The sequence below is a fragment of the Cyprinus carpio genome, chromosome A14 (genome assembly GCF_018340385.1).
Source record: "Cyprinus carpio isolate SPL01 chromosome A14, ASM1834038v1, whole genome shotgun sequence".
Classification (NCBI taxonomy): Eukaryota; Metazoa; Chordata; class Actinopteri; order Cypriniformes; family Cyprinidae; genus Cyprinus; species Cyprinus carpio.
The window spans coordinates 28,481,005-28,508,445 of NC_056585.1; the positions used below are offsets into that span (position 1 = coordinate 28,481,005).

Sequence of the window (27,441 nt, forward strand, 5' to 3'; positions counted from 1 at the left end):
TGCTCATTGAGAGGCAAAAGTCTGCATTATTAATACTCAGATTATCTTACACACACACACACACACACACACACACACACACACACACATAAGAGGCTCCAGCATGATGCATAATACATCACAATCTGTCTGACTTAAAAACAAAATGACTGTAGTTAGTTAAAAAAATTATAAGATCTTATATATTTTTTGTTAAGAAGTTGTAAAAAGGTTTCTGCACTCAGAATTTTTATTTTGTATTCCATTACAAAGATAGGAATAGTTCATCCAAAAAAATAATAATTCAAAAGTAATCCGCACCACTCCAGTCCATCAATTAACATCCACAAAACACAAAAACATCTATTAAGAAAAGAAAAAAACCCATCACAAATACATTTTTAAACTTCAAACTGTTGCTTCTGGAGTCCTGGAAATACACGTCCATAATCCAGTGAAGAAGTCCATCTTCTGTTGTCTCTCACATCAAAATGAAACTCAAAATGAATCCAGTCACATATTTGTTTAGAGCTGTTTAAAGGTGCCATGTGTAAAAATTGAGGTAAAAATATCCAAAAAATGACCTACACGCATCAAAAGAATGAGAAGAAATAAGGGCGATGATGTCATTAAAAAAATGTCAAGTTATAGTGCTGCAGAGGATATCAACCTTAATTAGCATTAGCATTACTAGTCACGGCCCGCCCCCCCGACAGGTGTCGTAATACCAGTTTCGGCCATGGGAGGCGGTATGCGGGCAACATAACCACCAGCCAACCTGCAATACACGAATAACTCGCACGGCTTGTGGGCATACTTGAACCTGATGTCAATCGTGTGGAAGGTACAGCCCACTACTTCATTTCAGTTCAGGGAAGAGAGCGGAAGGATGGGAAAAACACAGGGAACCAAACGCGCGCTCGGAATCACAAACCAAATCCGATAAGAAAAGGAGCCGAAACAGAGTAAACATCGGCACTGCTTTCCATCGCTGGAGACAACTGATGGACTTGAAAGAAATGAGGTTCGACTCCGAACTTGCAACATTTCTTTTGGATTGGTAAGTAAGATGCTGTTAGTATTTCGCTAGAAGTTTGTTTTATATGTCTGCGTATTTTATTCGGGAAGTTATAACATAGAAATGTATCGAAGGCTGTTCGATAAACGTGCTAATGTTAGCGATGGCTAACCGTAGCTGCGTTTGATAATTAGCTAGCTATAACTTACCCACAGATCCGATCCGGTTTCACCTGTTATCTACTAAAAGCCTGTCTCTACCAAGCTGATGCTAAAATGTAACATTACCTAAGAAGCTTGAAATGTCTTCGATGATAATGAACCCAAGAGAGAGAGAGAGAGAGAGAGCGCGAGAGCGAGAGCGCCCCGGCCGCGCGCGCACTCACTCACTATATTCAGAGCGGTCAAGTTTTTGAAAGCGTGTGAAAAGAGTCAATTGCGTGTGTCTCACGGTGAATGCTTGAGAGTTGGCAGCTCTGGTTACGTTGGTTGGCGCTAGCTTGGTCAACATCAGCTGTCTGATGTTGACCAATGATGTTGACAGAATGCTGTCTGTCAAATTAATTTAATTCAAATAATGTGTATATACAACTCAAAATGTAATATGAACAAAACGAATATGAACATATTCACTGGTAAAGGTGAAGGGGAGTAGCTTGAATGTCATGTTTTAAAATCACTTGACATCACCCAACGTTCCTCTGGAGGCAAAACGTCCTTTAGGCTTCGGCTATGGCTCTAGGGTTGTTGTAAAGGTAGGGGCGGAGCATAGAGACTATGCCGTTTCTCGTTTGTTACTCTAGAGTAGACCAATTCACTTTATTGAGGCATACTGCCCCCATCTGGTATGGAATGTGGAGTATGACTTGATTTTTTTGCCAGACATTACACATGGCTCCTTTAAACGCTGCTTGATCTGTGCAGATTTCTCTCCTGATTCACACCAGAAAGCTTTTTCACTGGAGGAAGTGTTATTATGGATTATAGACTCTATGTATTTGAGTTAAAAAAACATCTTAATGCTGGATGTGTTTCATCTTTTGTCTTCTCTAGATGTTCACTGATGGACTGGAGTGCTGTGGATTACTTGTGGATTATTGTGATGTTTTTATCAGCTGTTTGGACTCTCATTCTGACGGCACCCATTCACTGCAGAGCATCCATTGATGAGACACTGATGCAGTGCTACATTTCTACAAACCTGATGAAGAAACAAACTCATCCTGATCTGGGATGACCTGAGGATGAGCACATTTTCAGCAAAATTTTATTTTTGGGTGAACTGTTCCTTTAAATCAAGATATGTTTATTTTAAAAGGAAAATGACTTAAGATATTTTTTTTTTTTTTTTTTTTTTTAATATGACCAAAACTAGGTGAATTTATCATTTGAACAAGAAAAATATCAGCCTATGGGGTCAGAAAAATAATCTTGTTTTTCATTTGAAGTAAGTGTATTTTTCTGACCCCACTGACAGATATTTGTTCTTGTTTTAAGCATAAACTCACTTCATTTTGATACTTTTTTAAACATTTTGCTTCTCAAGTAAATGTATCTTGATTTAAGAATGTTTAGATATTTATACTGGAAAACAAGGCAAAAATACCGGGTATGAAAATAGTTTTTTTGCAGTGTGAATTTAAGGGGTTTTGTGGTGTCAGTAAAAAGTGGACAAAAACTCAGCAAAAATTAATATGTCAAATAGTCCAATTAAATATGACGTCTGTGCTCTGCTCTCTCACCTGACTGTCACAGCAATCAGTTCAAGGTGCTTTCCCGATGATGAGGATGCTCATGAGGAAGACCATGATGAAGAATATCCACATGAAGATTCGGTCCATGACCTTGGCGACCTTCTTCCATTCGGCCACTTTCACACACACGTCCCCTTTTGCCCCCGAAACAACCTTCCAAAAAATCAAACATTCCGGACCAGCTTCGGGTCGCAGCTGAGAATTCCACTGCTGCCACGGCAACCGCAGTAAACGCAGGGGTCAAAGGTCAGCGTGAAGGCAGCTGATTTGTCGTCGTCGGGACAGCAGGTGGGCGGAGCTCCTTTCGCTTTCTCTTTGGGATGGAGCTTCTTCTTGTGGTTCTGACCATGGAAGGACTCGGATTCCTCCATCTGTCCGAACGGAGACGCGCAGCTCTCGCCGACCTCATAGACGAAGAAGATCTTGGACATGTAGTCGATGATGAGGACTTTGGCCCAGTACGGCACCGGTTTGGCCTCGGCTCCGCAGAAATGAATGTTCATGATGAAGATGGTTAAAGCAGTGGACGCTGTGACCATAGTCATCGTCGCTATGTAGTATTTACCTGACAGAGAGAGACGTCAATCTCTTTTTTGTTATATTTTGTCTGTGTTCAGAGTAGAAAACTAGAGAATTAAATCAGAATTCAAAATTAATATGTAATTAAGAAATTAATTTATTAAAAATGATGAAATATATAAACTAAATACAGATTTTTTTATACACTACCGTTCAAACGTTTGGGGTTAGTAAGATCTTTAATGTTTTTGAAAGAAGTCTTTTCTGCTTACTAAGGCTAAAATAAAATATTAAATATCATTACAAATCAAAACAGCTGTTTTATGTGAATATCTGTTCAAATGTACTTTATTTCTGTGATCAAAGCTGAATTATAAAGCGGAGAGTTCCGGTCCTTGATTCTGATTGGTTGGGCCGTGTTCGAAGCTGTTGTAAATTACTCTACAAAGTAACAAACACCTTTGTTTACATTTGTCTGTTGCTCGGCAACCACTTTGTTGCAACCACCACTGTTTCTGAGGAACTACATTGTTTGGTGGAAGAATACTGTTTTTATTAATATCATTACACTTTATCTGCTGTTTTATTCTGTGAAAACTTACTACGTATATGGAATAACCGTTTTATAAAAGCAATAAGCCCCGGGAAGCCGTGGTTTACAGTGAATTTATAACAGCTAAGGGGTTTTAGTCACTCCGCTTCATGTCGTACCTAACAACGCCCCTCGGCTGTTATAAATACACTGTAAACCACGGCTTCTTGGGGCTTATTGCTTTATTTTCAGCATCATTACTCCAGTCTTCAATGTCACATGATCTTCAGAAATCATTCTAATTTGCTGCTCAAGAAACATTTCTGATTATTATCAGTGTTGAAAACAGTTGTGCTGCACAATATATTTGTGGAAAGTGTGATGCATTTTAATTTTCAGGATTCTTTGATGAATAGAAAAATCAAAAGAAAAGCATTTATTTGAAATAGAAATCTTTTGTAACATTATAAATTTGATCAATTTAATGCAACCTTGATGAATAAAAGTGTTAATTTCTTAAAAGCATTACATTAAGTCTTACCCCAAACTTTTGAATGGTAATGTATGTGGCATTTTAATTCTTCTTCGTGACATCACACACTAGTTGAGAGACTCACCGATCAGAGGAACGTTCTCGGAGGGAGGCATGCTCTCCGCCACCATCATCTGGAAGACGGTGAGTGCCAGCAGGACCGTGACGCCCAGCGAGACCTTCTCTCCCGAGTCGGCAGGCAGGTAGAAGCCCAGAGGTGCGAGGAAGGAGATGAGGAAGCAAGGCAGCAGCAGGTTAAAGATGTAGAAGGAGCTGCGTCTCTGCAGCAGGAGCGTGTAGGTGATGTCAGGATACGGATCCGAGCAGCAGCCGTACATGATCACGTTCTTAGTGGCCGGCATTCCGTGACATTCCCACTCTACATTCTCCACGAAGTCCGACAGGTCGCCGCTGTCCATTCCCATGGCGATGTCCACCTGCAGGAGACAAATGGGCATGTTACAAAACAGATAGTCTTGACTATTTCTGATTAACTTGCCCCTGAAATGCAATGTCAGCCTTCATTTCTAATCGGGTGATTCTTGGCCAACAAACTGGACTAGGCCATATCTTCTGAACACTAGGTGGCGTTTTTTTCAAACTTTTCAGGCTCCTTCAGGACACGCAGACAATGATTTCCACCAAATTTTGTGCCAATAGGTCAAAGCAGGGGCGGTTCTAGGGTGAGTGGAGATCCGGGGCTTAGCCCAGAAAAATCCATGTATGTGACTTTTTATTTTAATAAATCAGAAAGATGTACCTTGTTTAAAATATACAAAAACAATAAAAAACAAATTTAAAACATTTTATTTTAAGTTTATCCTTTGTATCCTGACACATATGCTGATGTTGTGTCTTTATCTCGCTTTTTTTTTTGTCTCTGTCTCTCAGTTTTCTTTTCTTTTCCAATCAACCCTGACTGGCTACACTCGTCCTGGTAGAACAGGGATAAGAAGCAAACATTAAGCAGTGCACTGACATACTCTTACTCTACAAAGATATACCGGTCAAAGGACTTTATCTCTGTGTTTATGCATTACAGTAAACAGATTCAAGTTATTCAGTCTGGCAGATAAACCGTACCCTCTACTGAAGTCTGTGCATCATTCATATCTCCATGTGTTTCAATTGTTTTGTAGCTCTTCCAGCATGTCATGGAAGCCTTATGAAGGCTACTTTGTTCATGCTCTCTGAATGATTCTAAAGCCCTTTTCCAGTTGGAGAAAACCTGCACTTGTTAATGTGTCTTTGCTGTTTCGGATATGATGCTTGCCAAAGAGACGACAAGAAAAGCAGAATGCAGAATTTCTGGATACAGAATACCCAAGCCACTGAAATCCATTTAGCCAATTCTTATTAAAAGCTCTCTGCTGTGTTCCAAATTGGGTAAAGGTATACTGCTGAAGCTTCACGTGTTTTGGACCTGTCTGCAGTGTTCCTAGATCATCCCTTTAACCTTCTAAAGCCTCTTCTTTCCTTGCTGACTCATCTAAGACATGGTAAAATAGTAAGCTCAGCTCTATTATTGTTTTAATAGTCTTCACTTAACGGCATGATTTTTGTGAGAATAGATTAAAAAAAGGTGAATAAAGAATCTATAATAACAAAAAAAAAAAAAAATTCACCCATTCTTCCTGCACATATTACATTTTATAGGCTACCTTATTCTTACTTTATACTTACACTTACATATATAATACACACACAAACACTAAAAGGCAAGGATAATTATAAACACAGGGCTCTATACACTTATATTTTTTGAAGGAGCACTTACACAGAACTTACAAATTGCATAAATAATCTTATGAGGCTAATGTATCAAATATAAAATTTGGAATACAGAAATATGAAATTATGAAAAAAAATTAGAATGGTACTTTGCCACTAGATGGCGGTAAGCCACTGCCTTAATGAGTGAGTCGGTCAGTCATTTAATCAATGGATTCGTTCGAAACAGATGATTCATTCAGAAAAAAAGTAAGCAACTGTTTTTATGAATGGGTCAGTGAATCATTTACTCAAGCAAATTTATTCAGTAAACACCGCTGTGTGTTGCTGCAGAGCACAACAACATGCTTTGTTTGGAACCATTTCCTTTGCGAAATGTGTCTTTTTTTATTATCTTGTTTATTGAATTGTTGCCCTGACACGAAAAGTCTGTCACAGACCGTGCTAACCAAACATTATAACCGCTCTGTGTGTGTGTGTGCTAAAGACTGTGCTGCGCAATCGTTAACTGTTAGATGTTCAAAATGTAACGTTAAATCAGACACAATTTAAAACCGAAAAGAAATATAATACTATGATTAAAAGTTACAGATACCTGAAGCTGTTGTTTCTTGGCGTCTAAATGTTGTCTATTCTTTTGAAGAATTTTGAAATATCCATTTCAATTTTCAAATAAATTGATCTAGTAAAATACTACACGCCAACAAACCACCTGGCTCCAAAAGATCTCATATCATTGGCTGGATCGTACAGACGCTTATCGATGGTTGGCCAGTTTACATGTCAGTCAGAAGCACTAGACTCAGTGGGCGGTTTTTTGTCGGGTGTGAATGACAACGCGTAAATTGACAGACACTGTAGACGTGAGAGTCGAGAGATATTTATTTATTTATTTATTTATTTAAATTCTAATATAAATTACTTTATTGGGCATGAAAACTCATTGATGCATGGTGGTAATAAAAACATTCGGGGCTTTACTGAAAACATTCGGGGCTCCAGCCCCCTTAGCCCACCCCTAACGCCGCCCCTGGGTCAAAGTGTTAAATCCTTAAAGGAACGGTTCACCCAAAACTGAAAATGTGCTCATCCTCAGGTCATGCGAGATTGGGATGAGTTTGTTTCTTCATCAGGTTTGTAGAAATGTAACATTACATCAGTGTCTCAGCAATGGATGCTCTGCAGTGAATGGGTGCCGTCAAACTGAGAGTCCAAACAGCTGATTAAAACATCACAATAATCCACAGCACTACAGTCCATCAGTTAACATCTGGAGAAGACAAAAGCTGAAACAAATCCAGCAATAAGGTGTTTTTAACTCAAATAAAAGTCCAGTGTCCATAATAACACATCCTCCAGTGAAAAAGTTCATCTCCTGTTGTCCATCACATCAAAATCCAGCCTTATATTTTAGAGCTGTTTAAATGGTGCTTGATCTTTGCAGATTCAGATCAGACCACTTTTCCATTTGTTTCCATCTGAAAAAGGTCATATTGTGATTACCTTAGAAGTTAAAGAAATACACTAGAAAACGTCAAGTGATGCAATCCCACATTTCTCCAAAACAAACTCATCTACATCTTAGATGACCTGAGGGTGAGCACATTTCCATTTCTGGGTCAAATTTTCCTTTAAGTCTAGTTTTCTGAAATTAGACAGCTAACCAAAATATGTTTTAAAGATGTTTTCCAAATATTACATTTAAGCTGCAGAAACTATAAATCATCCAGTTTTTATATGTTTTTATTTATTTATCTGTTATTTGTTTTTATGTGTGGATGTTATTTTACCATTATTTAATGGTTATCATCATATTATAGAAAACATTTTTTTCAATTGTATTTGTTGAGAAGCATATTTAATAGTTTTGTTGTTAAATATGTATAAAATACAGCTAGCTAAAGGGATAGTCTACATTAAATGAAAATTATGTCATAATTTACACACCCTTTTATTTGTCTTAGTATTTGATTTGGTGTAAGTAATATGTTATAAATGTCTTTAATAGCATGTTTATTATTCATGAGATTTGGTGTGTATACTGGTTTCCATTGTAGGTCCATGAGCCAAAGGTCAGGTTGCACTGCTGGCTGTCGAAGGGAAAGTAGGAAACATCCACCACACAGGAGCTCTTAGTGATGGCCGGAGTGTCCCACGTGATCTCACCATTATACCGCAGAACCACGTTAGTGTCCACCGGCCCGGAGAAATCATCATCCGCCCTGACAGACAGAGAATACAGAGAGTCACTGCTCATTCCTCACCAGAGCTGTGGAGAGACATCAGTGGAAGAAGAACAGGTGTGTGAGTGTGAACGTACGGGCGTACTTGTTATACAGCACCAGATCCGGCCTCCACACGAGGCTGCTGGGAATGCGGATCACCTCCAGACCATCATACTCCTCTTTACTCCACTTCAGATGGGCGTCATGCCACGTCTGTCTGATCCAGAGATATGCGATTAACACCTGGTTCCTCTCGTCCTACACACACACACACACACACACACACACACAGAGATGGGCAGGGGATGTTGAATTTCAATGTACAAATCAGAGTGACTCTTCAGAGAGCCTTTTCACTTTGAAATTCACATGAAAAATTTAACTACTACGTTTTATCTGTGTTAAATTATTTGCAATGTGACCTTAAAATAAAGATCTGACCATGGCCTTCATCAGCCTTCAGGTGCTTGCTAACTAGCTGTTAATTAACTTTGAATTGATAAAAATGAAGATAAATGGATTATTCCAGAATTAAAACTCTTAAATGCTGCCTTCTTTATTTGTCCGAAATAACTTTCTCAATTTGCTTAGGAGACTTTGTCTCCTCAACTGCTTCTTTCACGTGTGGGGTCCCCCAGGGCTCCATTTTGGGGCCTGTTCTGTTCTCCCTGTATATGCTTCCCTTAGGACATATTTTTAGGAAATTTGGTATTACTTTTCATCGTTCTGCAGATGGTACTTTATTAGTTATCCTCCTCACCTGTCTGCCCCTCGTTATCTGCCCTATTTAGTTCTAGCCCGTTCTGTTTTCCCTTGTCTGGAATTGTTTGTGTCTACAAGTGCTACGTGTGTTTTCCTGTTTACTTTGGATTAATTAAAGACTTTGAATTGTACATTGCCTCTCCTCGTTCCTTGCTCTGTGCTCCTCACAGTAGCACCCCGTGACAAATGGCCTTTATATAGATATTAGTCAGGCCTCTCTCTCCAGACTGCAGATGGTCCAGAATGCGGCAGCTCACTTGCTAACGGGTAAACGAAATGAAAGATTCTTGACATTCTCGCCTCTCTTCACTGGTTACCCTGTCCATTTTAGGATTCAGGTTAAGATTTTGGTATTTGGTTTTAAATCTCTTAAGGGTTTAGCACCTAAATATCTGTCTGACTTGATCAAGCTCTATGCTCCACTAAGAGCACTTAGGTCTGCTGACCATTGCTTTTAGTTGTCCCACGGGTAAAGTTGAAGAGCAGGGGTGACTGAACATTTGCAGTGGCGGCCCCGAAGCTCTGGAATAGTTTGCCCCTCTACATTAGACAGGCTCAAACACTTGCTGTTTTTACAGGTGCATTAAAAAAAATAAGAACATCATGGAAAAGTTCTTTATTTTTTTGTAATTTAATTAAAAAGCAAACTTTCTTATATTCTAGATTCATTGCACACAAACTGAAATATTTCAAGATGGCGTCGCCAAGTTTGGATGCCGTCCAGGTCGCTCCGCTTAGATTGTGCTTTATTTACTTTTTTACTTACTTTTGCTTTCTCTTTTAACACACATAACATCTGCACTGATCATTTACGACAAAGGAACACTTTTGTACATTGGACACCACTTCACTGACCTGTTTCAGGACACTTTATCCTCCAACCCATCGTGGCCATCTGAGATTCTCCGGAATGCAGAGATGAACAAAGGCCACTTGAATAACCACCCGAGGTGACGGATCAAGAAAGACCGTGGGAAACGCTCTGGGATTCGCAACAGACTGAGGAAAAGAGCTCACAGTCCTCCTCTACCAAGCATTCTGCTCGCCAATGTCCAATCTCTGGAGAATAATATGGACGATCTTAGGATAAGTTTCCAACGGGACATAAGGGACTGTAACATCCTTTGTTTGTCTGAAACATGGCTCACGACCTCGGTCCCGGACACTGCTGTAACGCCGTCTGATAACTTCTCTGTTTTACGGATGGACAGAACAGCTGAGGCCGGTAAATCCAAAGGTGGAATAGTGTGTCATGATTAACAAGAAATGGTGTGAGCCCAGGAATATCTCCACTCTGTCACGCTCCTTCTCGCCTCATCTGGAACATTTATCTATTATTTGCCACCCATTCTATCTTCCCCTGGGAGTTTTCATCTATTATCGTTTCTGCTGTTTACATCCCACCACAAGCAGACACCGGCTTGGCTTTGTCCGAGCTTCACGATGCGCTCAGCGGCAACATCAACAAACATCCTGACGCTGCTCTTATCATCGCTGGGGACTTTAACAAAGCCAACCTCAGGCAGGTCATGTCAAACTTTTATCAACATGTATCCTGTCCGACCAGAGGTCCGAATACACTGGATCTTTGCTACTCTCAGTTTAAGAATGCCTACAAAGCCCACTCACTACCGGCTTTTGGCAAATCGGACCATGCTGCCATTTTCCTCCCAGTAGGGTCCTCTCAGTCAGAAGCTATGCTACAGGTGGCTCTTGTTAACATAGACTGGGACATGTTTCGGGCAAGTTCATCTGACATCAGTGAGTTCAAAGATGTAGCATTAAGCCTTGTAAACACGCTAGTCGAGCAAGCAACTGAAACAATAACTATAACGACCTTCTCAAATCAGAAACCGTGGGTGGACAGAACAATCCGTGCTGCGGTAAACAAATGCACTGCCGCATACAACGCCGGTCTTTTGTCGGGGAACATGAACGAGTACAAAGCATCGTGCTATGCTCTCCGTCACGCAGTAAGAGCCGCCCAACTCAGATAAGTCTTTCCCATAATTGTGGTTGCATGCTCTAAACTAACCCAGGAGGTACCCAGTATTTATACTCAAAATTAATCAAACTAATCAAGCTCAAAATAGAATATTCAAATTTTTTGAGACACTGAATTTTTATTTTCCTAAGATGTAAGTTGTAACCATCAGAAAAAAAAAAAAAAAAAAAACCTTGTGAAATATTTCAGTTCGTGTGCAATGATTCTAGAATATAAGAAAGTTTGCTTTTTTTTTAAAAAATTACAAAAAATATAGACCTTTTCTATGATATTCTAATTTTTTTGAGATGCACCTGTAAATCTAGCATAAAGACTAATTTCTATAGTCTGGCATTTGACGCTACGTGAGAGCTGCTTCCTTTTTTGTTTTTATGGTGTCTTATTGTCTCCTTTCGCGTTGTTGACTGTTTGTATCATTGATATTTTTTATTCTTTTCATTTGTTCAGCACTTGATAATCACTTGCTGTTTTTAAAAAAAGTGCTTTTTAAATAATCTTTGACTTGACTTCTTTAATTATTTAGATATTATTAAAGTTGTTAAGTAGAAATGTGAAGTATAATTTTTTTTTGTTAAAATAGTTTTTATCTGAAATTTCAGCACAGGATAATTTTTTGTAACTACATTTTTTTTTAAATGCAAACACATAAAACTTATATTATAGCAAAAATGCATGAAACCAAGATTCTCATAAAAGTGGTAATAATAGCACAGAAACATTAAAATAAATAAATAAACAAACAAACCAGACAATGAAGTAAAATTTTACTTTTCACTTTTTTAAATAATTTTATTATATAAGACCAAATATAAAGAAATTCTGGATAATTTAACATTTGAACACTTAAAAATGAGAAAAAAGTAATTCAAGAGAATAAAAAGTGCACATTTGTCCCACTTTCTTTCTTTACATCCACACATATATGTTTGTTTCACTATAGAACATTTTTGAATAGTGAGGACATTTTGGACAAGTACAGTCAAATCTGTACACACAAATATACTCTCTCTCTCTCTCTCTCTCTCTCTCTCTCTCACACACACACACACACACACACACACACACACACACACACACTGTCTCTCTCTCTTATACACAAACATGCTCACATACACACTCAATCCCACACACTTATTTATGTGAAAACAAACAGGTCAGAATTTACTTAAACTTCCTCATTCATGAGTATCGGTTTATGTTGTCACCCCTAGTGACAGAAATGTGTGCACACACATATACACATGTGTGTTACACTGAGTTAGCAGTAGAAGAACCAGCCATGACATCATCCGTGTGATATATCCATGTCTCTCTCTCTCACTCTCTCTTTCTGTCTCTGTGTCTCTTGTCGGCATCTAATATCAACAGCAGTCTGTGTCTGTGCTCAACTGACCTTAAGTAACATCATATAACGCTACTGACATAGTGTGTTTGTGTGTGTGTGTGTGTGTGTGTGTGCTTGAACTGACCATGTCTTTGATCTGAGACAGCGTGACCTGCAGTGTGACGTTGAGGGATTTGTCCGTGTCGTCCACCGGTCGCAGAGCGCTGGAGTAATTCTCCATCAGATCATTCAAGAGCTTGTGTGCGAATTGACCCTGAGAACAATGAGCCGCTGAACACACACACACACACACACACACACACACACACACACACACATATATATATATATAATTAAAAAAATCTAAATTGTTTTGCCCTATATATTTCAGTCCAAGAAAATTGTCACATTTGAGAAAACATTTTTTTTTCACGTGTGAACATATAACACAGTTGAATACAATTCAGCAAAGAACATGCTTTATAATGTTCCAAAAAATACAATATTACATATAATATTAATATATAAATACATATAACACTGATATGCAAATTTAAACATTAGCATTGTGAATCTAGTTTTGATCTCCATTCCATTCATGTATTTAGCCTAAACAGTAAGCCACTGAAATACATTTTAAAATAAATTTGATAAAAAAAAAAAAAAAAAAAAATGGAATGTTAATTTAACGTTCGCATAAACAAAAAAACCATTTCGAATGTTCAGAAAATGTTCTTAGAACGTATTTTTCTTAGCTAGCAACAACCTATGCTTAATTATCTACCACACTGGTTACATAAAAAAAAAACTATTTAATAAATAATAATAAAAAAAAATCTGGTAAGAATATAAATATGAATGTCAATTTCTCACCTTCAACCAGCAATAACGCAGAGAAGATGAGCATCTCCATCAAGCGCCGCGTGCTCTCCATCACCCCGATCGCAGTTCATCCGCCTCATGCAGGACAGCGAGGATCTTCATCCAGCGCACCGATAATCCCGCTCGGTTCTGGCCCGTTACGCGCAGGCGTTCCGGACACTGGAGCTCTGGGTGTCGCGTTGCGCGCGGGGTAACCGGACGCGCCCGCTATTGAGCTGTCAATCATGCGCGCAACAGGTGGGCGCGCGGACAGGTAACGGAGCTGATGTGGGGATGGAGACGGAAATGACACCTTTATCATTACATAGTGTCCTGAACTGACACGGGAGCGAAATGCAATCTGGGTCATTAGTCTCGTGCGCTTCTGGCACCGGGTTGAGTTTTAGATGTGAAAAGCGCGTGTTAGTCCCGCCGTGAGATCTGGATGAGGGTCATACGATCAGGGGACGGAGTTTATCCGTTCTTTCAGCACCAAGATACGCATCGAGCCAACAGAAACACGACAAAACGGAGGGAAACCCGAGAGGCCCGATCAGTCTGGACTGAAACCAGAGGACAGTGCGGACCAGAGCTGCTCAAACACACGCACAAAAACACATTACCGCGCTACCATCTGTGAAAAGAGAGGGTAATACTGCGGTACTTGGTGCTAAATGATGTAAATGTAATGCAAATATAAATGTCACTTCAAACTGATTCACGACGGTTCATCAATCAATACATACATACTGTACATACATAAATAAATATCCAAAAATAGTATCACTGAGGTACCATGTCTAAAAAAATATCATAATACATGTAAAGTAAAACTTCATGCACATTTCTAGTAAATAATGTAAACAATTGTTTAGCCTACATCTCATTATTACTCACTGAGACATAAAATACTCATTTTAATGCTATATATATATATATATATATATATATATATATATAATATAATATATATATATATATATATACAGTAAATTTCAGAACACAAACAATTTTTACAGTACTGAAAAAAGTTATTTTAATGGTAAAATACAAAAAGTGCTTGCAAATAATAATAATAATAATAATAATACCAATAATCAAAAAAAAAAAAAAAAAAGTTAACTGCAGTGTGTTACTTTTTGAAAATTAGAAGGCATTTCTGAGGGAAAACTGTTTAAAAATATTTTTCACTGTATGGTGAAAAACTGTTATACAGGTATAAAACAAAGTATTCATATATAATATTATTAAAGGGATACACCACCCCAAAATTAAAATTTTGTCATTAATCACTTACCCCCATGTCGATCCAAACCTGTAAAAGCTTAGTTTGTCTTCAGAACACAATTTAAGATATTTTGGATGAAAACCGGGAGGCTTGTGACTGTCCCATAGACTGCCAAATATAAAACAGTGTCAAGGTCCAGAAAAGTTTGAAAGACATTGTCAGAATAGTCCATCTGCCATCAGTGATTCAACTGTAAGGTTATGTAGTGCCGACAACACTTTTTTTTACGCGAATAAAACAAAAATAATGACTTTATTCAACAATTTGTCTCCTCTGTCTCTCCACCTCATCGTAGTCCCATTTTGGAAAATATGAACACAAGGATGCGCTTTCTACGTGTATTTACGCTTTGATTTGAATGAAAACAGTGCATCCTTGTGGCGCGGCTGACACAGAAGAGCATATGCTGCCTGCGTAGTCTCGCCTAGCCAGACCTTCAGACTGATGGCTGAAGGTCTGGAATTCATGGCAGCTTTCTTTGGCCAAGGCCCGCCCATGAGGCCGTTTGACCAAACAACCAATCACAGTTAGTTTTGTTCAGCCTCACGTTTTGGGGCGTGGAAATGTCGGCACAATAACAAACTCTCGGACCTATTGGAAAGATTCTATGCCACAAACTTTAAATATTTCACATAAATTTGAAACTCCAGTGTTTAGTTGATCCTGATAAGCGCTCGTGGTCACAGTTGTACACACTATGGTTTTCTTCTTTCATTAGGGGGTTTGGCATCACGGCATCTTTGTTAGCGGACAAAACGTTAAAGAAAGTGACACACATGTCTCCCGGAAATCCTGTAGAATTCAACCAATCCGATGACGACTTCGAGACTCCTGAAGTGTTTCCACTTTTGTGTCCCATATGCATCAGACATTTAGCCAACGGTCCGTGGGCGTGACATCTGAGGCTGAGACTACTGCCTGCGTACAGCTCACAGAGGAGACAAATTGTTGAATAAAGTTATTTTTATTTTATTCGCATACATAATGTATTCTCCTCACTTCATAACGTTACGGTTGAATCACTGATGGCAGATGGACTATTCTGACAATGTCTTTCATACTTTTCTGGACCTTGACAGTGTAAGTTACTTGGCAGTCAATGGAACAGTCACAAGACTCCCGGTTTTTATCCAAAATCTCTTAAATTGTGATCCTAAGATGAACAAAGCTTTTATAGGTTTGGAACGACATTCATTTTGGGGTGGAGTATCCACATAATTATATATTAAATTAAATTATAATATTACATTATATAATTTAACATTATATTAGCTATTATACATTATCTATTTTTTACTGTAAATTTCAGCCCTCCTTCCCTCACTTTTTTTTTTTTGGAATACATTTAACAGATTCTTTTATTTATTGGTTACTTTTAACTTGGGTACTGAATCATATAATTTCACATTCATAAAAATCTGAGATAAAAAAAAAAAAAAAATACTGAAGACATTAGACATAACCAAAATCAATTCAGCCTTCACTCTAATTATAAAGTAATGCAACTTATTAAGTGTTACTGCTCTTATACTTAAATTTTTGCATATTTTTATCCATTGCACTGTAGTTTCTTCTTCAGTTCTAACAAAATTATCTCTCTCTCTCTCTATATATATATATTTATATGAAGCCATTATCTGTCTACGTTATTATATACTCAGAAAGACTTTTTTTAATGTTTTTGTGCTCTCAGAACCTGCAGTCAAAACACAGATCATCCAAACATCACATGCTCAGCCATGAAACTGGTGTTTATTTCACTATTCCACAAAGCAATAATAAATAAAGGCATTGCCTCATTGCTTTAATTTATACAGACTTTAATAGCTTTATTTACAGATGAACTCTGGTCTTTCGTATATTTGCGTGTGTGTGGGTTTTTTCCAGTCTTGACTGTTTAGCATCTATGAGTGAAGGAACCACTTCACTGTCTGTTTGACACTCTGGAGTTTAAAAATGCAACCCAAATGTTTTCCAGATAAAAGGGCCAATGATTGTGCGGGAAGGAGAATGACCACAGTGCTGATTGGACATGTGCATGAGGGGGCGGGGCTAGAGACAGATTGCTGGACCAGTTTGAGGGAGATGATGATGATGATTATTAAAAGACAGAGAGAAAAAAGGCACACCCAACCCAAAAGAAGTAAACAAAAGAAAAGAGAGAAGAAAAATGGCCAGTTCAACCAAAAATGAATGAAAATTAAAATTTTATTCACTCTCATGTTGTTCCAAACCTATGGAAGCCTGTTTCCGCCACATAATCTAAAAATTTTAAAGGTAATTGAGAGTTTTTAATCACGCAATTTAGACTTTCTTAAGTACAAGTCAGAATTGTCAAAAGCTAAGAATTGTGAAATACAGACTCAGAATTATAAAACAAACTCAGCATTATGAGACATAAACTCAGAATTATGAGACAAACTCATAATTATGAGATAGAAACTCTGAATTATGAGACAAACTCAGCATTAGGGAAAAAAGTCAGAGTTGTAAGATATAAACTAGGATTTCTGGAACACAAATTCAGAATGAGACAAAAACTCAGAATTATGAGAAACTCAGAATTGCAAAATAAAAACTCAGAATTCAGAGGGAAAAAAGTCATAATTGTGAGATATAAACTAAGAATTATGAGACAGAAGTTCAGAATTATGAGACTTAAACACAGAATTATGAGACAAACTCAGAATTGCAAAATAAAAACTTGAATTGTCAGAATTGTAAGGCAAAAATGAAGAATTGTGAGATATAAACTAGGAATTCTGGGAGACAAACTCAGAATTATGAGATAGAAACTCTGAATTGAGACAAACTCAGAATTATGAGACATAAACAGAATTATGAGACAAACTCAGAATTATGAGATAGAAACTCTGAATTATGAGACAAACTCAGCATTATGAGACATAAACAGAATTATGAGACAAACTCTGAATTATGAGATAGAAACTCTGAAAAATTATAAAAAATAAACAAGGAATTCTGGAACACAAATTCAGAATTATGAGACAAAAACTCAGAATTATGAGAAAAAAAAAAAAAAATGAGACAAAAACTCAGAATTATGAGAAACTCAGAATTGCTAAAAGGAAAAAAGTCCAAATTGTAAGATATAAACTAGGAATTCTGGAACACAAATTCAGAATTATGAGACAAAAACTCAGAATTATGAGAAACTCAGAATTGCTAAATGAAAACTCAGAATTCCAAGGGGAAAAAGTCAGAATTGTGAGATATAAACTAAGAATTATGAGATAGAAATTCAGAATTATGAGACATAAACTCAGAATTATGAGACAAACTCAGAATTGCAAAATAAAAACTCAGAATTTCATAGGAAAATTAAAAAAAACAGTCAGAAGAGTTGGAGAAAGATATAAACTAGGAATTCTGGGACACAAATTCAGAATTATGAGACGAACAGCATTTTGAGACAAACTCAGAATTATGAGACAAACTCATAATTATGAGACATAAACTCAAAATTCAGAGGAAAAAAGTCAGAATTGTAAGATATAAACTAGGAATTCTGGGACACTGATTCAGAATTTTAAGACATAAACTCCGACTTATGAGATAGAAACTCAGAATTACGAGACATAAATTCTGAGAAAAACTCAGAATTGTGAGATATAAATTGCAAGAGAAAATAAATTTTGACTTTTGTTTACAGAACTGCAAGAAACAAAGTCCGAATTTATTATTATTATTATTTTTTTGTTTGTTTTTATTACATGGCGGAAACAAGCTTCCACAACATTCTGCATTATACAAGGAAAGCGGGCGGAGGTTTTTTACTGCCAAATCACCAGCTAGTTCCTTTGTACAAAGAAAGAGCAGCATGACCATTCAGCTAAACTTCTGCAGAAGAAATGAAGTCAGATAAGTTAAGAACAACATAAAGATGACGGCATTCTCAGTATGGGATGAACTAATCCAAACGGAGGAATGGCAGAAGATGGGTAAAGAAAGAGAGCAAGACAGAAAGATGAAGGTAGTGTGGTTTGAGGAGATTTAGGGTTGGGATTGTGTCAGATAAGGTGCTTTGGCCCCTCAGGTTGGACTCAGTTGCTAAGCAACAGTTCTGTCGCCGTCTCCACGTCCCAGGATTTCGACGACAATGCCACTATTACTGCGTTCTGAGGAGAAGAAAAGATCCAGACGTCAGTGATTCTGAGGGGAGGAAACATCACATCACAATCACAGGCTGCGTCACATTTACTTTCCCTCATAATAATAGTGTGCAAAATTACATTAGAGCATCCTGAACCACAGCACACACTTTCCGGTCAAATATTTCACACAGAAGTGCAACAGAAAGACGAGTCTGTGATGATTCTCCTTCAACTTGGAGAAAGACCGCAAGAAATGTGATAAATAACAATGTATGGAAGTTTGTTTCTGCCAAGGAATACAAATTATAAAAGGTAACTGCTCAAAACTTGTGTTTGAATCATCAGTGGCAAATCCTTTACATATGTAAACGTACTCACAGACTGTGACGTAGACATGTGGTGCGTGTTTAAACGAGCTGTTTAAAATCTTAACTTTTATAAAGAATATCTCTTTGGATTTGAGACTTTAGTCTTTGCAACTTTAGGGATCTTATCTATTCACGAACAGACTGTAACACTCCAAAAAGAAAGGAAAACTTGAAATCACATCATATGACCCCTTTAAGTAAAAATATAACGAACACGTATTATAGTGTGTATATTTATCAAAATGCTGCTATAGTTATTTCTAATAGCTAAATAACGAGATATGGTCACTGAATGTCTTTCCTGAGGTAAATATAACATTAAATTATAGAAATCAAAAATTTATGTTCTGGACGAACATTTTTGGTAGTCAAAATTCTGGTGCATCCCGAATGTAAACTCAGAATTGTGAGGGAAAAAAAAGCTTGAATTGTTAGATAAAAAAATCACAATTATCTTATTTTTGTTATACAAGCTACAAAACAAATGTAAATTCAAATTCATATTTACACAACTCACCAAATCAAAACCCATCACGAATATTTCTACTATTTCGCGAGTGTAGTCTGGGCTGGAGACGGGAGCTCCTGCGTAAACATGTGACCAGAGTCGAGCCGTCTGTTTGAACATCTCTGGGTTCTGTTTATACTGCCAGACAGGAAGTAAAGAATGGTAAAAGAGGAAGTGAGCACAACTGACTCAAAACATGCTATTTATATTAGCTAGTAATTATTTTTTTCTAGCAGATAACTTTCTGAATTGTGTTTGCGCTGTCATTCATACATGTGAAACTACGATGGTATTTAGGATACATGTTTTTAAAAGATGTCTGCTCACTAAAACTGCATTTATTTGATAAAAAAATACAGTAAAAATTGTGAAATATTATTAAAATTCAAAACGTCTGTTTTCTATGTGAATATGTGTTAAACTGTAATTTATTTATGTGATCAAAGCTGTATTTTCAGCATCATTACTCCAGTCTTCAGTAACACATGATCCTTCAGAAATCATTCTAATATGCTAAATTGCCTGCTCGAGAAACATTTCTGATTATTATCAATTTTGAAAACAGTTGTACTGCACAATAATTTTGTGGAAACTGTGATGCATTTTATTTTTCAGGATTTATAGATAATTAGAAAGTTCAAAAGAACAATATTTATTTGAAGTAGAAATGTTTTCTAACATTGTTAATGTCTTTACTGTCACTTTGATCAATTTAATAAGTGCTTATTAATATTAATAAAAAATAAATAAATAAATAAAAATAAATACTGACCCCAAACTTTTCGAACAGTGTGTACACTACAGGAACGCCATTTTTCCACCAGTTTTTGTTGCACATTCCCCCAAAACATCTACCTGATTGGCAACTACTGCGTCCTGTGGGTCATCTGGTTCAGCGGCGGCCAGAAGAGCCTGTAGTGACAGTAAGACTGTTCGGAGCGTCATCGCCGCTGCCCTGAAACACACACAGCTTCAGTTCCAGCGCTCGCTGCGGTTCAGATCTCCGGTGTGCGTTCAGTGAGATCTTACCACTGGTCCTTCAGGATGTCCAAACAAATGGCGCCTGTTACTGAACTGATGTTGGGATGCCAGATCTTCGTTATAAACCGAACCTGAAAAACATCAGCGATGTTAAAAAAAAATTGGAATAATTATTCTGTGAGTGAAAGTTAAAAGACACCTTAGTCAAAAGTAGAGGTGAATCTCATGATTTCAATTCAGAGAGTCACAATGTGAGTACAAAATGATTCTTAATTCATCAAAATCATAAATCAGCAACAATTTTGGCGAGTTTGTTGCCATATTTTGTTTTTAAAATTGGGATTCCTGCACATAGACATTCATGTCACCTAAAGCAGTTATTATAGTTAACTAAAACTATAACCATAAAAAAAATTAAAATAAATTGTTACTAAAAATAAAATAAACATTAACAGAAATAAAATAAAATATTTATTTTATTTCAGCTAGTTCCCAAGGCAACATTTCTCATTTTCATTTAGTTTAACTTGATGTACTAAAATAAATAAAACTAAGTAAACTAAATATATATATATATATTATATATATATATATATAATATATATATATATATATATATATATATAGATATATATATATATATATATCTATAGACATTTAAAAAATATATATAAAAATAAATGAATAAAATTGACAAAAACACACAACAGAAAAAAAACAAGGCAATATTTCTAATTTAAGCTCAGTTTTAATTTGATGTACTAAAATAACCATTTATTTATTTTTTTAAACTATATAGACATTTAAAATAATAATAATAAATTAAATAAAATAAAATGGACAAACACACAACAGCAAAAACTAAGGCAATATTTCTCATTTTCATTTAGTTTAACTTAATGTACTAAAATGAATAAAACTAAATAAAACACAAAGAATAAATAAAAAAAAAACTATATAGACATTTAAAAAAAGAAATTAATAAAATTGCCAAAAACACACAAGGCAATATTTTTCAATTTAGTTTAGTTTAACTTGATATAATAAAATAGATAAAACAAAATAAAATAAAAAGAATAAATAAAAAAATAAATTAATGAAATTGACGAAAATACACAAACAAAAAACAACAAAAAGGCAATATTTCTAATTTTTGTTTAGTTTAACGATGTACTAAAATAGCTAAAACTAAAATAAATAAATATTTTTTAAACTATATAGACTAAAAAAATAAAAAAATAAATTAATAAAATTGATAAACACAACAACAAAAAACTAAGGCAATATTTCTCATTTTAGTTTAGTTAATAACTAATAAAATGACAAAAACAGAACACAATTTCTAAAACAAACTAAAATGAAAGTAAAAAAAAAAGATAATATAAAAATAAAATAGAATTCAAAACATTAACAAAAACTATATAAATGATACTAAAATAACACTGGCCTAAAGTGTAATATACATAATATATAAAGTGTTTTCTTTGAGATGTTGTGAAATAAACTTGTCTTTGGCTACTGAACTGATACGAAGGGTCCTGTATGTATTTGTTTGTACAAACACACAGCGCTGCTAGTCAACAGTACTCTAATATCACAAATCATTAAACACGGCCTCACATGTTTCTAAGCAAGAGTCTGTAACAGCAAACTCAGTTTAACTAGATTAGCCAGTATTTTGAGCAGCAGATCGACCTCATCATCGTCTCGTTACTCACCTTTGGTGGATTAAATGGATATGTCTCTGGAATTTTAATTTCTAGTTGATATCTGCCACCTACAAAACAAGAAAAGATAGAAAGTCATGCAAAAGTAGAAAAAGAAAAGGATTTTTTTCAGTGCATTTTCTCAATTCTGACCATTGGCAAGTGTGGCATAACATTTCTGAAAAATAAATCTTTAAAAAGCATCCTGTAGATATCTTTGCAATCAGAAACCGTATTCCAGGTCTGAGATAAAGAAGTGTTCAGAAACACACAGTCAGCATCTTTTCTCTCACCTTCATAAGGCGTGTCTGGCGGTCCTGCGATCTCTCCCTTCAGTTCTGTGAAATTCTCATCCACTAAATCCACCTTGATTTGGTTTTTACTCGTCTGTGAAAATAAAATGTCAGGACAATAAGTCAACAAGAGACACAGTTTCCAAATATAAACCCATTCCACAGAACTCAGCCAAACTGAGAGCAGAAAATGCCTAGAAATTCTGGATTGGGTTTCCACCCTGATAGCATACATACATCACAGAGACGTCTATTTGACGTCTGCATTTACATCTGCAAGATGTATTTTTTTTTTTTGAGTGTTTGCTCATCTGCATTACGTCTATAGGACGTTTCCTATCAGATGTCAAATAGATGTTTAGAAGATGTCTTTAAGATGTTTATGATTTAGAATCAATGTAAACTGACATCTTAAAGACGTCTATCAGACGTTTGCACACAGCAGATGCTTTCCAGATGAGGAGATCTTTAACAGACCTCTTGCAGACGTATACTGTATGTGCTATCTGGTCAAGGTTGGGAAATCCAAAATTCAAAGTTAAAGTTTGGAAAAGTGGAAAAACCAGACAAAATTAAAGGCAAAGCCACAAACTTTGCACCTGAACCCACAATTCAAACCCAATAAATCCAAAACCCCAAAGCTAAAACTACCAACTGTACCCAGATAGCACACGAACGTCTGCAAGAGGTCTGTTAAAGATCACTTCATCTGGAAAGCATCTGCTGTGTGCAAACATCTGATAGATGTCTTTATATTGCCAGTTTTACATACATTCTAAATCATAAACCTATAGACGTATTGCAGATGAGCAAACACTCTTGGAGATGTCTATAGGACGTTTCCTATTAAATGTCAAATTGAAGTTAAGAAGATGTCTTTAAGATGTTTATGATTTAGAATGCACGTCCCTTGCACACGTACATCACAGAGACGTCTATTTAACATCTCCATTTACATCTGCAAGATGTATTTTTTTTAGAGTGTTTGCTCATCTTCTATACATCTATAGGATGTTTCCTATCAGATGTCAAATAGACGTTTAGAAGATGTTTTTAAGATGTTTATGATTAAGAATGAATGTAAACTGACATAAATTCAATTAATCTGTGCTGAAGTTTTAATGTTAAAAGTTTCACACAACTCTCAGCACACACATGTACTTTATCAGACGTATTCTTCACAGTACAAACATTAATCAGGTGATTTTAATGAAAATGCGTGTTCGTACAATCATAATTCTTAATTTTATCATCGTAGATGCTACACGATGCTATCAGACCACAACCTCCACAAACTACAATTAAAGTTAAGAAACCCTCCAACCTACATAGATTAACACAAATATTAACCGTCGTGAGTCTGAAAATATTATTTAAATGTGAAATGTGATATTTTAAGAGTTAATGTGTGTGTTTATGAAGCACTAGCTGGCCTTCTGTTAACGTTAGCATGCGGCTAATCACACTCTCACACATACACAGGCCTTTATTAAAAACACCACCAACACACAGGAATACACAACAAATCACTGTACAGTTAGTACAATAAGCACTCTGAAATCGAATAAAAAAAGCACGTTTGAAGCTCAGAGCTGTGATGTGATTCTGTTCGCCGGGTTTGGACTCGTTTAGCAACGCGATTCGGCCTGGACGGGACAAACATCCCATAATATTCCCCCGAACCACCCATCTGACAAATCAAGCACACATTAAACTGCATTATCCCAAAGCACGAGCCGAATCACAGCCGCAGCGGACTCGATCCGGATCAGCCGCATGTGTGTGTGGCTCACAGCTGATCTGTCCGTCATCTGAATGCATTAAATGCACGCGCGTGAGTCATAAAGCATGATTGACAGCTGTCATGTGTGAAACGCACACGTGTGGTGTCGGTGTTAAAACGCACCCTCTTCGCTTTCAGGACCTCTTTAAACTCCCGTTTGATCCGCTGGACCGCGCGATGTTAGCCATGCTGCTCATACACACACACACACACACACACACACACACACACACACACACACACACACACACACACACACACACACACACACACACACACACACACACCTCTCTCAAATTAATTTTAGGTGAGCTTTATTCGCATGACAAAAACTGTACATTTGTATTGCCAAAGCTGCTTACAAATAGTGTACATATGTATTAACAGAAAGAAAAATAATACTAGTAGTAATAATAAAATATGTTAAAACGTATTATGCATGTAGTGGCAAAATGAATCAGTGTATGTAAGTGTATATGTTAGAAATAAAATAAAATAAGTATTGGATTTACAGAGGCAAAATATACATCTAAGTAATATAATAGACTAATATGGCATAATATAATCTACATGTGCTGGAAACATCAGATCAGGGCAGGTTGAGTGTTTTCTGCTTGTATGGTTTTCTTTACTCTCTCTCTCTCTCTCCTCTTCTCGTCTCTCTCTCTCTCTCTCTGTGTTTGTATGTGTGCAATAGGGTACTTTGTTTTGACATGTAACTCGGTATCAGAATTGGCTCCTGATTATCATGCACAACCTTTAGATTACAGTATTGCATTCATGCCTTTTGCTCATTTAATGGATTCCCAATTTGAAAAAAATATTTTGTTTTTCATGCTACTAAAAATGCCAAATTGCAAAGATGTGACTGAAGCACTTCTGAAGTGGCATTTAGGTGTCTTTACACAGACTGTCTAATGCTGCTCAGAATGTGGCCTATAACTTAGAACCAGAATCTAAAAAAAATGTTATTTTTTAATTTTTTATTTCATTGCATTAGTTAAAGCATAAGAAACAAATGGAGAAAATAAACATTTTTGAAAAAAGATATTTTCTCCAGATTTTTAGTAGAGAATTAAATAAATAAATAATAGACATGAAAAGGCATGTATATAGGCAAAATCAATGTCTTTATTTTTTCATTCACCAATCAGTTTTTAGGTTTCAGGCTATTTAAAAAAAATTTTAGCCAAACTTTGTACAAAGATGATTCTCAAACTATGTTAAGATAAAACAAAATCAGTTTGAATATACTATTGTAATACTTTATGAATATAAGACAAATTTCAAATGTCCAAATTGGTTGTCCCATTCTATCAATGTATCTACATTGCAAAAACTAATTTGCATATTAATGTGTTCTCTGTGGCAAACCAATAATAACAAAAAAAAACAACCAATAATGGAAGGTAAAACATTAACTTGCCATAATAATATCTCATGTTTTATAGGAATAATTGATCTATAATTTCTTGTGTGTGGTAACCCAAAAAGAAAAAAAATAAAAACAAAACACACAAACAAAACAAACAACAAAAACAAAAAAAAACACACAACAATACACAATAAAACAAACTACAAAACAAAAAAAAAAATGCAAAATAAACAACAAAAAATTATGTTTCCCCAAAACACCAACAAATAACTGGGATAAACACAACACACATTGTAAGTAAAAAAAACATATAAAAAATAACAAAACAAAAAAACTTAAAATTAAACAAACACAAAATAAAAAATAAAAAACTTACATGAAAAAAACAAAAACAAATAAAAAAAAAAAAATTTCCAACTATCAATAAAAAACAATAAAAAAAAAAAAAAAAATAAAAATACATAAAAAATGTGTATGAATAAGAAAAAATGTACAATAAATAAATTCAAATAATCTGTGCTGAAGTTTTAATGTTAAAAGTTTCACACAAACTCTCAGCACACACATGTACTTTATCAGACGGTATTCTTCACAGTACCAAAACATTAATCAGGTGATTTTAATGAAAATGCGTGTTCGTACAATCATAATTCTTAATTTTATCATCGTAGATGCTACACGATGCTATCAGACCAACAACCTCCACAAACTACAATTAAAGTTAAGAAAAAACCCTTCAAACCTACATAGATTAACACAAATATTAACCGTCGTGAGTCTGAAAATATTATTTAAATGTGAAATGTGATATTTTAAGAGTTAATGTGTGTGTTTATGAAGCACTAGCTGGCCTTCTGTTAACGTTAGCATGCGGCTAATCACACTCTCACACATACACAGGCCTTTATTAAAAACACCACCAACACACAGGAATACACAACAAATCACTGTACAGTTAGTACAATAAGCACTCTGAAATCGAATAAAAAAGCACGTTTGAAGCTCAGAGCTGTGATGTGATTCTGTTCGCCGGGTTTGGACTCGTTTAGCAACGCGATTCGGCCTGGACGGGACAAACATCCCATAATATTCCCCCGAACCACCCATCTGACAAATCAAGCACACATTAAACTGCATTATCCCAATGCACGAGCCGAATCACAGCCGCTGCGGGCTCCATCCGGATCAGCCGCGTGTGTGTGGTTCACAGCTGATCTGTCCGTCATCTGAATGCATTAAATGCACGCGAGTGAGTCAGAAAGCATGATTGACAGCTGTCATGTGAAACGCACACGTGTGTGTCGGTGTTAAACCGCACCTCTTCGCTTTTCAGGACCTCTTTAAACTCCCGTTTGATCCGCTGGACCGCGATGTTAGCCATGCTGCTCATACACACACACACACACACACACACACACACACACACACACACACACACACACACACACACACACACACACACACACACACACACACACACACCTCTCTCAGTTTCATTTTAGGTGAGCTTTATTGGCATGACAGAAACTATACATTTGTATTGCCAAAGCTGCTTACAAATAGTGTACATATGTATTAACAGAAAGAAAAATAATACTAGTAGTAATAATAAAAATATGTAAAACGTATTATGCATGTAGTGCAAAATGAATCAGTGTATGTAAGTGTATATGTTAGAAATAAAATAAAATAAGTATTGGATTTACAGAGGCAAAATATACATCTAAGTAATATAATAGACTAATATGGCATAATATAATCTACATGTGCTGGAAACATCAGA

The 27,441-nt window shown here is 36.1% G+C and overlaps 3 protein-coding genes across 3 annotated transcripts in view; 1 reads left to right on the top strand and 2 right to left on the bottom strand.

The window, feature by feature from the left end:
- Positions 1-27,441, top strand: part of LOC109066844 (microfibril-associated glycoprotein 4-like) — a 198,673-nt gene that overhangs the window by 132,754 nt on the left and 38,478 nt on the right. The gene's annotated exons all lie outside the window — the stretch shown is intronic.
- LOC109077214 (neuronal acetylcholine receptor subunit alpha-9-I) lies at positions 2,538-14,136 on the bottom strand. The gene is given in 8 exon segments (XM_042770475.1): positions 2,538-2,876; positions 2,879-3,315; positions 4,419-4,770; position 8,012; positions 8,107-8,286; positions 8,393-8,547; positions 12,526-12,671; positions 13,254-14,136. Coding segments are annotated over 8 exon segments (1,449 nt in total). The 5' UTR covers positions 13,315-14,136; the 3' UTR covers positions 2,538-2,759.
- Positions 17,905-27,127, bottom strand: LOC109083412 (ubiquitin-conjugating enzyme E2 K-like). The gene is made up of 7 exons (XM_042770476.1): positions 26,977-27,127; positions 22,501-22,594; positions 22,220-22,278; positions 20,550-20,632; positions 20,376-20,475; positions 19,530-19,658; positions 17,905-18,668 (listed from the first exon to the last, which is right to left on the bottom strand). The coding sequence occupies exons 1-7, from the start codon at positions 27,046-27,048 to the stop codon at positions 18,594-18,596; spliced, it is 612 nt and encodes a 203-aa protein (XP_042626410.1). The 5' UTR covers positions 27,049-27,127; the 3' UTR covers positions 17,905-18,593.

Bases quoted from the DNA above. Each gene is read 5' to 3' on its own strand.
- LOC109083412 (XM_042770476.1), bottom strand. From the start codon at position 27,048: ATGAGCAGCATGGCTAACATCGCGGTCCAGCGGATCAAACGGGAGTTT. The intron at 22,595-26,976 runs GTGCGGTTTAAC...TTATTTTCACAG, and splicing joins AGGTCCTGAAAAGCGAAGAG to ACGAGTAAAAACCAAATCAA. The intron at 18,669-19,529 runs GTGAGTTGTGTA...TCTTCTCCTCAG, and splicing joins TCGTGATGGGTTTTGATTTG to AACGCAGTAATAGTGGCATT.